Source organism: Centruroides vittatus, unplaced genomic scaffold, assembly GCF_030686945.1.
Source record: "Centruroides vittatus isolate TY-2023 unplaced genomic scaffold, ASM3068694v2 contig_927, whole genome shotgun sequence".
NCBI classification, from domain to species: domain Eukaryota; kingdom Metazoa; phylum Arthropoda; class Arachnida; order Scorpiones; family Buthidae; genus Centruroides; species Centruroides vittatus.
Window position 1 is genome coordinate 2,846,990 of NW_027122613.1, and position 12,949 is coordinate 2,859,938.

Consider the following 12,949-nt stretch of genomic DNA (forward strand, 5'->3'; position numbering starts at 1 on the left):
ATTAATAATTTTATTTCAAAAACATTTGTATGAACCTTGGAATAGAAGAAAGTGCTGTCTGACACTAAATAATTTGAAGAGGTAGAATTTTAGTTAAACACCTGAGCTGTCACTCTAAACTACATTATCTTATACAGTGCAGTATTTTGTCTTTCCAATGCTTTTCAACCCAGAGTTCATTTTTAACAGCATCTTTATTCCCAGGGTTTATTCAAAGACAGATTTAATTGAGGAAATATGGAAACAAGTAATAATAATAATGTTCTTTATTAGATTAAAAAAATTGTAATTTATCACTGTTATAATTATTTAAATTTGTTTTTTTATTAACTAGAAAGTTTGACTAAAAATTATCCTTGATATAAAATAAGATTTATGTTACATCATATAATATTTAAAAATATATAAATTGTGTTCATATATAATAGAATCCATTTACTATAAACTATTATCAGTTGGTTAATATTATAAGATTTAGCATGTCTAAAAAAAGCAAGTCAAAAATATACAGTACTTATAAAAGTTAACTATTACTGAACTTTGATTAAATAAGTAATTATCTTTAGATAAATAGCAATTTTTATGCTCTTTTCATGATATCAGCCTCAACAGATGGCTGATAACATGCATTTATTATCAGTCTCAATCAGTGCTTTAAATGGTCAATGTCAATTGTTTTAATCATTATTTATTCACAGTACAGTAATTTAAATTGCTGGCATGTTTTACTTCAATTATAAGCTAACTGTTGTTAAAGATGGTACTGCAAAAAACACAAGTTATAGATAAACAGTACTGAATAAATTACTGCTAATAAATAATAATTGTTTTAACATGCATTTTTAATATCAAGTAATAAAACAAAAATATGCACTAAATGCATTCTTATTTATTTATGTCACTTAATGTTGTTAGTGAATTATCATCATCAATGTAAACAAGATCCAAATTAATTACAATAAGTACTTTTTTCTGTATTTGAAATTATAAGTAAAATTTGATAATTTATGGAATATAAATCATAAACTCTAATTATCCAAGTTCCAATTAACCAAAGTTCTACATTATCCCAGTACACTACTTTTCTTTTATTGTAATTCATAAAAGAAAATTTAAAATGATAACATGTATTTCAAAGCAATTTGTTTTTGTTACCTTTTACCATTTAACTTCAATGTGAGACAAATCGTTGATATTAAATTATAACTCTAATAATACACATTTTTATTCTTAAAATTATTGTATATTTATTATCAGTTATTACACAGAAGTGATGTAAAAATTTTAGTTCTTTTATATGACTAAATTCACTAAGGTATAATGCAGGCTCTAAAATAGAAATCCCTTATATTTGTAATTTTTAATCTGAAGTGGCCATGGCTATCCAATTTTCCAAGTTTTTGGATATCCAAGATAGCATCAGTCCACATTTTCCTCAAATAATTGGGGTTCTACTATATGAAGCCCTAAGGGATATATAATGCTAACCCTCAGAATTACATTTCTGAGGTAATTGAACTTGAATGTTTGAAAAAAGTCCTAAAATGAAAAATCCCAAAACAGTGAGATGACAGCCACATCTACAGGCAATGTTCGGAGAGCAACAATATTAATACACAACTATTTATACGATTTTAGGACTTTTTCAAACATTCAAACTCGGTTACCTCAGAGAGATGATTCTGAGAGTTAGTGCTATACACCCCCGAGGGCTTTGTATAATAAATATAATTTCAGAACTTTAAATTTAATAAAAAAATTCATTATATGCATTATTTTCAAAAATAGTGTCAATGATAATTAGTTCGAAAGTAATGTGCATAAAAAATTTTTATATCGTTTAATAAGATGACCAAAATTTAAAAATGTTAAATGAGGACATCTTATATAACAAAAACAAAATTGCTTCATATACAGATCTAGTATTTTTACCTGATAGTAGCAGTGACACTGAAATAGGATAATGGAAGATGATAGATATATATATTCTCTTATAAAGAGTTAAAGAATGACAAACTCATTTGAATGAAGACAAAAGACAAACAAAACAGAGAAGACAGGATTGCTGAGTAGTAGACTAATTGGCTGGATTACTTCAAAAAGAAGTATATCTGGCCAAATTTAGTATTAATAGCAGTGCCAACTATTGTGTTTTAATTTTAAGCATTACTAAATTACCTATTTTAATTACTCAAAATTTATCCTTTATGATTTATATTGTTTCATCCCTTAAATATCTATTATATTTTGACATTGGTTCAAATTCAGTTCAAACAGTGACTTGTGTACATTAAGAAGTTGAAGCTGTTCTAAAATGGGATGAAAACATTCCTTCATGAAAAATTTAAACAGTTGGTTACATGAAAGTAACCATTTTATATAGATAATGAGGCAATAGTTGATATTGGTAATCTCATTGTTATTAAACTTGATTTATTTATGTAACTATGACATAAATCAGAATTCAATACAAAAAGCCTAACTTATTATATTAGATTGTATCATAATAAACACAGCTTTTTCCATTGATCTTAACTTTATGTAATTTTTTTTACGACTTTCACAAAATTTGGAAAATATTTTGTTTTATTAAAGCACACAATAACTAGGATTTATTTTATGTTGGTTAAATAATTCTAATCATAATTTAAACTTAATGATGTGTTGATTAATTAAGTAGAATAAATATTTAAAAAATGAGAGTTTAAACATCATTAAGGATAAAATATCCTTAATTTAGTTTACCAAATTGTTAGCATTTTGCTCAAAGACATTATGATTTTTGTTTTAAATTATAAATTCATCAATTAATTTAATCAAATTTTAATTTATTTATTTTGTAACTTTGTTTCCATCTGTTGATAAATTTTATTAAAACATTTGGATTACGTGTTTAATTATTAAAAGCATCCAGTTTAAATGTATATAAAATATAAAATATTTATTAATTTACTATTATGTACTTACTTAAACACCGATAAACACGATTTAAATTTTTTCATAAAAACAATTCACAACCGAACGACCATTATTTAATTTCGTTAATGGCCGATTGGGGACGTTTTCTTCACTGCACAACTCCCGAATGTAATGAAAAATACTGATTTACAGGTTCTAAAATTTTATCTTCCTGTTATATTTAAAGTTCGTAAAAATTTAATAAAAGAAGTTTTTTACGGTTATTTTTATTAATGCATTATTAATAATTTTTCATAAACTTAATAATATCTATTTAAGGCTAATTAATAAAAATATCTTCAATTTGTTTTTATGTGAAATATTTAAAGTGTATATATTTAATAGTTTTATTTTAGTATTTAGAACAATTTGATTTATGTAACAGTCAAATAGAAAAAATTTAAAACAATGGACGCGTGGAAAAGCGGCTTCAATACAACCGGATCAGTAAGCCCATTTCATTTGTAACAATGTTGGTTCGCTCGTACAGCTGTATTAAAGTTGTTTTACCGGGCAACACACCCAATGCCAATTAAAAACACAAGAGGGTTAATGTAACTCTTGGTGCCAAGATGGCGGCTCGTCTCTGATTCCAGCAAGGAAACAGTGGGACGCACGTTCTAACCTAACCTATTCTAATAATTTTGTTGGTAATAATTATGGTCATTTATTAGAATAGGTTAGGTTAGGTTAGAACGTGCGTCCCACTGTTTCCTTGCTGGAATCAATGACACCAAGGGTTACATTAACCCACAAGAGTTTTTACTATTACGCAACAGTTCATACAGAACACATATTTTGCATATTTTTTTTTTTTTTAATATATATATATATTGTAACGTTTTTATTTTCTGTTCCTTTCAAATGCAATAGATCTGAAGTGGGTTAAATAGATTGTGAGAAATAGAGCCCTGCCATCCATGAAAAAATCCTAAGAGAATGAAGAAAATTTGAATGCGGATACTTTCCTTCAGATGTCTTTGTCACTTCAACCGTTAGATTAGCAATTTGCGCTACTATTAATGGAATAATTAAAATTAGCCTTCATTATAGAAATAATTATTATTTTTGTATTTCTATGGCGCAGAAAGTGTTAAGAAAATGTTCAAGATTCTACGTGGGAATCAAAGAAATCATGTAACTAATGAAAGTCAGATTTAATTATATGCGATTTGATCCAGAGGTTTTATTAAGTGAGGAGCAATTATTTATTGTGACATTGTCACAATGCCGAGCTGCAATTTTTAATTTATATAAGTTAAAATATATGCTCTTTACCTTAAATTAATAGTGGCTTACCTCTGTACATCATGCCTTTCCTTTAACAATACAGTCGTGCCGGTCATCTATCTGACACGTTTCGGGGGAAAAGTTTTGAATTGAAATAACATGACTTCCGGTTTTCATCGGATGTTCGTATATAGTTAATCGGGGCCTCTGCCCCTAAAGTTTCCATACTTATCCAGATTTTCATCTATTTAACTCCGTTTTTGAGATTAAGGAAAGACAGACGGTCAACAATGGGAATTTATAGGTCTACATTTTTTTTCTTTCAAATTGCAGCCCAATAACTGAAATATCATTAAAACGTAAATAAATAAGACTAATATACAAAAAATAGCTTTAAATAGTTATTTAATTTTTCCTTTAAAATTATTTAACAGGTCCGTGTTAATCGGATATTATTGCTTTAAAAATTCTCAATTACGATTAATTGAACAGCACCATCCTAATTAAGGGAAAACTAAAGCATTTTCTAACTTAAAGCTTAACAGATCGCATTGAAAATCACTAGTTGCTACAGTGGCAAGATACAGCATACAACATGATGCTTTCCTTGGAAGTACGCAAGCCAATGAGTGTTCGTGCCGTATGAAACATGCCATGTCATTGGCTTGCTTAGCTGCTTGCCACAGTGGCGTAGCGAGGGGGTGCAAGGTGGTGTATCATGCACTGGGCGCCACTTGCACAGGGGCGTCCAAATGGTCTCCAAAACAAACTATATGTGTTTCTGGAGGGGGAGAGGGGCGCCAGTTATGTTGGCTACGCCACTAACTGGCTTGCCATAGAAACGCGCCTCTATAATGTGACCGTGCTACGTACCCATATTCCTTCCATTCTAGATTTTTCTCAATATCATTCTATTAGAATTTTTGTTTTGCAAGTTGTTTTAATTTTCAGAATAATAATCGAATTTGATATTTCTTTAATTTTTACTTTCCCAGTTGTTATTACAGAGGGAAAGTATGGCGATTCGGCAAAAATGACCCCCCCCCTAGATTTTTACATTTTTGGACATGGGACACCTTGAAAAGTCAAGAAATGCAAAAAAAATTGGGGTTTTTTTCTGTACGTATTGATGTTGGAGTGCGTATACGTGATACGATTTTGTTCACTCTCTTTGAAGCTTAATAATAACTCCTGTTCTTTTTGCCGAAAATTTCTGAAATTTTGCAGGTTGGTTTGTTTATTGGGGGATTGATGCTATTAAATTTCGGTGGTTAAAGGTCGAGTGAGTAGGGAGATAATGGGGGTCGTGTGTATCTCCAATAGGGTCGGAGTTAATAACGATTTTACTCGTTATTAGCATTTACAATTTCTTATAAAACCCATCCCTACCCTCAAAATTAAACTTTTTGTCACTTTATAATAGTTAAAAATACAAAAAGTTGTTTTAATAAATTATGATAACAGAGATGGTGCCACCAAAATTTTAAATGTTGCCGAGAAAGTTGAGCAACTCGTTGCTGGTTTATTTTATTTTGAAACAAAATAAAAATTTGGGATGATTACTTCCAAATAAATCAAATTAAAATTCTTCGAAGCAATCTACCACAATATAAGATTTTATATTTAAAAATATAGTGTGACAAAAAATGATATTTAAAAAAAAGTGTGACTGTACGAATTTAATAATACACATCGTCATTTTTATGACAATATCAATGAATTAAATTATATAAACAACAATGGCGCGCACAAATCTTATTAGAAACGTGGAATTTAATTTGCCTTTCTTATCAAAAATAATTTGACCACGAATATTTAAAGCGTCTCCTAGATTTTTTTTAATCTTATAATCGAAATTGATTGATAATAATAATAAGAAACGTTTTTATACAATTAATTAAAAAAAGGTACAAATGGTTGATGATTAACGAAGATGAGTATAAATATTCATTTTCAGAAGAATTAAATGCTTTTTTTCTGGAAATTTCATATTATGGAAAACAATATAGCATGATAATTATTTTACCAAAGGAAAAAAATGGACTAACTAGTCTTGAGAATAATATCTCCCCCCCGGAAAGAATAAACAAAGGAATTCAGATGATGCGAATGAATGGTGTTTTATTGCGCCTTCCAAAGTACAAATTAGAAGGAAATCTTCATCTGGAGAATCTTCTAAAGCAATTAGGGATGGTTGATGCTTTCAATAATAATGCAGATTTGTCTGGCATTAGTGATCAAGATCATTTGTATGTGTCTGCTGCTGTACAGTACATAAAGCATGTATTGAAGTTAATGAAGAAGTTACTGAAGCTGCAGCAATAACAGAGCTTACTTTTTACAATGTTTGCCAAACATGTCCAAAAGAATTTCTTTTTGTAAATCATTCTTTCCTGTTTATGATGATAGATGTTACAACTGGTTTAATTTTATTTATTGGAAGTATTTATAGTATTTAATTATATGTATATTTAAAATTGCTGTTGTTTTAGGATAGAATATGCTATAAAAAATATCATTTCCACTATAAATGGAGTTGTAGTTGCAGAATATTGGATAATTTTAAAAATTCAGATTTTAAAAAGTATTATTAATTTGTATTTTAAGAGTGAATAAATAACTACTTTTCAAACCGAGCAATTATTTATTGTAACGTTGTCAGCGTGCCGGGCTGCAATTTTTAATTTAAAATAAATGTTCTGTACATCACACTTTTCCTTTAACAATAGTCATGCCGATCATTTAACACCTTTCAGAGAAAAATTTTTGAATGAAATAACATGATTGCCGATTTATATCGGAAGTTCATAAATCGGGTCCACTACCCCAAAGGTTTTCATATCTGGTCTCGTCTTTCATCTAACTCCGTTCACAAAATTAACTAAGGAAAGACAGACGGACGGACGACAGTTGGAATTTATAGGTCCACAATTTATTTCAAATTGCAGCCCAATATTATTTTAAAGAATGTTTAATTTTTATTTTTACTATGGCGTGATGTAACCATTGATCCATCGTCGATAATTGCACGAATTTTGAAGCACCACAGATTTACTGAAAGCGTTACATGTGTTAAGAAAGGCGGTGTATGTGTGTACTGTACAGTACATCTGCAGATAACATCTAAAAAATTTTATTTGACTGTTTTTAATGTAAAGCTGAATATGTTCGGGTAAAAAAGAACAAATCGGGACATTCCGGAAAAGATTTTCCGATCGGGACGTGTGACAAGTTTACATGATGTCGCCTATATAAATGTATCACTCAGTGCAATAATTTGAATTATATGTAATCAAATTACACAAAATTAGGTACAATGTAAACATTTTACGAACTTATGCGTTTAATGATTTAAATTATATATAAAGTTCATATATCGTCTGTACAATTATCAACTTTTTAAAAAAGTGAGCTTCAAACGCGATATATGCCTGTATTAAATCTATAATATATACTGTATTTTAAAAATATATAATTTTATATTTGTGTAAATAAATGTTTTTATTTTTTACACTTAGTAGAAAAGATAACTCCAGTATTTATTAGAATATAAATAAAATTTTTATCTGAGGACAATGTTGCCAACTTAATTACGAGAATCTGGCAACACTAAACTTGATATAAATAAGCATGGCTTGTTTACGGAGCATGTTTAAGAATACTTGTTTTAAATAAGTAAAATTTATATACGTAGACACACACAAAAGGTAATATTTGCTATACGTATATAACGAATCGATTAATATCTTTTTCAGTTATCAAATAGATATACCGAATTACAAGTGTGGTATTTTTTTTTTTAAATTACATATTGAAAAATTCTGTATTTAGCTTTTGATTCTTAAATTGTAATAGTATTGACACACACCAAACACTAATATAAACTGTTATGCCATCATATAACTGCTGAAATAGACATAGACACACGCAAAAAACGTAAAAAGTTTTGTTGTTTGTGTTCATTTTAAATATAAACAATGTCTTGAAATCAATGATGTAGTAATCCTCAGTAGGATATCTTTACTTGGTAAATGTTTCTAAACAATTTCTGGAGACTGCTAGAATAAAACAATATAATAAAATTAGGAGCTTAGAATTTAGTATGTATTTTAGGAATTACAGAAATGGAACTGCTTTTGCATGAAAGATGTATCACAAACAAAAAAATGAATGAAAATAACCTGATACAATTTGCATTGTATCATGTTTATTAGGCTTGACAGTGTGAAAAGACAACTCAAAACTATATTCAGATCATTTTGAATCGTCAATCAATCAAATCAGTCTGATGATGATGCTAACCAAATTCTGGCTACAATATGTATAAGTTTTTACAGTATTTTTTAAATAAATAATTACTCATTATTATTAATTATTTAATTAGCAAAAATAGCATTCTGTATGTGTAGCTGTATTCTGTTTGCTTATTAAATTACGTCATTTACATGGCATTAGACATGTTGTACAGAAATATGTAAATCTCAGCTAATTCAAAGTTGGGATTATTTCATCCCTTGAATTTTAGACTAACGAGGATTTGCTGTATTATTTTAATGCTTAATTTTATTTTGAAAATTGTTAAACTAAAAATTTAAAGTAAATAAAAATCAAAATTTATTTATTTTATTTAAAATATTCTCTGATCCAATGATACTGTTACTGACTCTAAAAAATGTTGATTTTTCAAAAGACTTTATCAAACAATTTTATTTCATCCATGAATTTTTAAGAATTTCATTATCAAAATTAACTTTTTTAAATTAATATTTTGATAGATTTTAATGTGTTTTGGGCGTTAGTTGCTCAAATAAGAATATTTTTTTCAGTTTAATTTAAAATTAATAATTATTTTTATTGAAATAATATTTTCGTCTAGGGATATTTAAAGAAAAATGAAGATGCAGCTTGTCACTCACCTTTTTAATTTTGCAAGATCCAGTTTGTGTATGAGAAGATTGTATACTACACATATATTATATAGCTGTTTACAAACTCAATTAAAAGTGCCTTGCAAATATTCTAATTTGACCTTCAAGATTGTAATGAAACAACATTATGCTACATATTTAGAAAATAGAGAGTTGAATACTGTTTTATTATCACATGGACTGACTGAAGAAGAATTAGATGACATGTGGAAAACCAAATCTCAACTATTGAATTATCCAATTACATATTGGAATAACACAATTGAAATATTAAATAAACATGGATTTTCAATAAATGACATCAAAAATATTTTAATGAATGAACCAAGCATTTTGGAAATTAAACCACATGATTTAAATAAAACGATTAACAAGTGGAGAGAGCAAAAATTAGGTGAAGAAAAATTATTAAAGATTATTAATAACACCCCTTTGTTGTTGTTATTAAAAGATAAATATATAGATGAAAGAATAAAAGATATTTACAAGATGTTTACAAATTTGGACAGACATAAATTATTAGAAATAAACCCTTTAATATTTATTGAAGATTGGAATAGTATACTTGAAAAAATTCAATATTTACACGAAGCTATGGGATTTACTCAGAAGCAGATTGTAAGAGGAAAGTATTTAGAACATACTTTATTACATATTAAAACTAGGCATATGTGTGCCACTATGTGTGGAAAATTTAAAAGATTATCTCCAAAGAAAAAAATATTAACTAATATTTCATTGAAAATGATGACTGATACAACAAATAAAGATTTTGCAGAAATTTGTGGAATATCATTAGAAGAATACCATGTATTTTGTGATATTATGAAGGAATTAGATTTAGATGAAGAGTCAGATGATGATGTATGAGTATAAAATTGTTTTAATTTGAAATAAATTAGAACATGAAAAATATACACTACTGTATTAATTGTTAGTTTTTCATTATAACTACATTCTATTTCATAGTTTTGTTTAATTTCAACTGTAAATATCAATGTGTCCTATTATAAGCAACAATCCATTAAATTATGTAAAAGAATCTTAAAACACAACACTTAAATGTTTTCACACTACTTTAATTCATATTCAAGAAAAAATCCAATCTGAAATTAAAATTTAAAAAAAATTTATTCTAATTTTACAATTTCAGATTGAGTTTACTCCTGAAGATGAAGTTTCAAGTTACAGAAGCAGTAGAACATTTTGAACTTTGTCTTTAGTGAGGTACTTTTCCTAAGTTACCGAGTTTCAATATCTTTTCAATGATTTTATTAAGAAAAAAGTAAAAATTATTATCTTAATAATAAAAAGTCCCTTCTCAAAATATTTTAAACAACAGTTCACTTTTCAATATTTCAATGTTTAAAACATTTTTTTTCTACAGTCTTTTTTTGTAAATTTAAAAGACTAATTTACAATAATTACCATTCAAAACAAGCAATAAATAAATGTGGTTTGTCTGATGAAACATACATCATAAAAATTGTACAATGTCAGAAAATATTGAAGTATAAAATCCTTAATAATTTATAATGAAATTCAGTTATTTTCTCTGCCCAGTGGACATTAAGAAGGCAATTGTGAGTTTGCCAGGCCCACAATGAGGCAGCCAGGATTGAAGTATAGTGGTAGGTTGATGCCTTAACTGCCTCATCCATCTTGACAGCAATACTTCATATTAAAGACAGCTGATAAAGGTATCAGCCTACGTCTTGAGGACAGGTGAACAACTATAGGAATTTTCATGGACTGTCTGTCCCTTACTACCCAGTTATGTTCCTGACTAAACTCATGAAGAGTATGGAAAAAGGCTTTAATGTCTACAGGGCAGGGGGAAAACACTAAAATCATTTCAAAGTTGTTAATATACAGTAATAACCAGTCAGTTTGTTGTCTTTCTTTCTCCACAGATAGTGCTGCTTCATAACACATTGAATTATTATTTATGATTAATTTTTATTGTAATCCAAAGTCGGATTGTTCAGCCGATAGTGCTACTTCATACTATTTGGCATTGTTTTTTTTATTTAGAATTTGCATCGTCTCATTTGAGAAACCGAAAAAAATATTAGTCTTCATTACTCAAAGACAGAAATGAAACTTTTACAAGGTTATTGAATTTTTGGTATGGCTCCGTATCTGGGATGCAAATGGAGGAAGCATCTAGATCGCACAATTGGGAATACTTCAGTTTCCAGCAAATATATTGATCATGAACTGCATTTCTGTAAATACTTAAACAACCTATTCCAGCAATTATTTTTTATTCATCTAACGTTTTCAGCTATCTTTGTAGCCATTGTCAGGATCGAACATTTTTTAAATAGTATTCTTTAAAGTTTAAAAAATTATGTTCTAAACAAGAATAATTTAAAAATAGGTAAATTAAGAATACAAGTACATGTGTATGCCGTAAATACACAGAATAAAATAAATAAATTTAAAAATAAAAATAATGTAAATAAATGCATAGATGAGATAATTGTTTTAGTCTTTGGTATCACTATTCCCTGCATTTCCAAGCTGCTGATAAACAAGCAGCATCTTTGTGATTAATGCACGAATTCTTAACACTGAATATATATGCATATTTTTTCAAGAGTTATACCTTCTCGGTTGGTTCCCTATTGTTTTTAAAAGCTTAACTTCGTTAAAGTTTGGTGTATTGTCTGGTACAGTGGCCATTATATCTAAGGCAGTTGTGGTTTTTCCTTTACGCACGTCATTTTGGTGCTCTTTAAGTCTTGTAGGGAGGGTTCTGGATGTGTATCCTATGTAGTACTTGCTTGTTTTGTTTTCCAGACCTAGATTAATCAGTATCTCGTATACTCCAGGGGTCGTGTCAAGGTCTATTGGGTCATTTCGCAACCAGCTATAAATAGTTTTGTTGCGCTTATATGTAATACTTCTGCTGCTCGATCTAATGATTTTTCTATAGGTGTCATCTAATAACTTATTATATGTCACAGGAGAGATTACAAACGGAAGGTATTTAGATTTCTTGCGAGAATTGGTGTTGTTGTATGTGTTAATTAAATAATCAATCATGGTATGGCTGTATCCATGCATAACTGTGATGTTTTTAATTCTGTTTAACTCTTTAATGGTGTCCCTTATGTCTGGTATGGGTGTATGCTCTTTTGATAAGGGTCTTAAATGCTGCCATTTTATATTTGGGCGGATAATTATTTGAACAGCTGGGTATGTATAATGCATGGGAAGCCCTTCCTCCAACCACTTTTAGATTTAAAAAACTAAAACTTTTTTACATGTAATATATACGCTGTGTTATTACCAAGGCGTGTTACTAAGTTTTATCAAGACGAACACGTGAAATAAAACTTAGCAAAAATAGAAAGTACGAAATAAAACTTAGGAAAATAGGCTGCCAAGGGGTCAGGTTGCCATCTGTACAATAATTTCAAAAATACATCTTACTCCCGAAACAAGCATTGATTATCAGTGGCGTGCCATCATTGGAAGCTGTTCATCATTGGAATTTTCTAAAATACAGTATAAATTTTCATATTTTAATGTAGTTTGAAATAATTAAAATTAATATTTTATTCTTTTTTTTTTAACTTTCCGCCCTGTGGGCACTAAGAGGGCCTTTTTTTTAGTAGGCCCATTATGGGTTCGGCCAGACCCACAATGGGGCGACCGGGTGGTAAGGGACGGGGCCCGACATATCCGAACGGACCACCCCCCGAAAAATTCCTGGGGATTATTCGATCCCGGGTCCCCCAGAGCGGTAAGCTGCCACCTTGACCGCTCGACCATCCGGCCGCATATTTCATTCTAATTGCATTATATATCTTATTACAAATTTC

General features: G+C 29.0%; 2 protein-coding genes across 4 annotated transcripts in view; one reads left to right on the forward strand and one right to left on the reverse strand.

Annotated features, from left to right (window-relative positions):
• Positions 1 to 3,084, reverse strand: part of LOC136984760 (uncharacterized) — a 50,322-nt gene extending 47,238 nt beyond the window's left edge. The window contains exon 1 of the mRNA XM_067281872.1: positions 2,968 to 3,084. The gene's annotated coding sequence lies outside the window, so the exon portion shown is untranslated. The remainder of the gene's footprint in view (positions 1 to 2,967) is intronic.
• Positions 1 to 10,033, forward strand: part of LOC136984761 (transcription termination factor 4, mitochondrial) — a 62,354-nt gene extending 52,321 nt beyond the window's left edge. Inside the window, exons 1-2 of one of the 3 annotated variants that reach the window (XM_067281873.1) lie at positions 7,829 to 7,895; positions 9,065 to 10,033. In XM_067281873.1, the coding sequence (XP_067137974.1) occupies positions 9,081 to 9,986 (906 nt within the window). In that variant the 5' untranslated portion in view covers positions 7,829 to 7,895; positions 9,065 to 9,080 and the 3' untranslated portion in view covers positions 9,987 to 10,033. Of the gene's footprint in view, positions 1 to 7,828; positions 7,896 to 8,194; positions 8,216 to 9,064 lie in introns of those variants that run through there. The other 2 variants (XM_067281875.1, XM_067281874.1) reach the window with 2 other exon arrangements.
• The last annotated feature ends 2,916 nt before the right edge of the window (positions 10,034 to 12,949 follow it).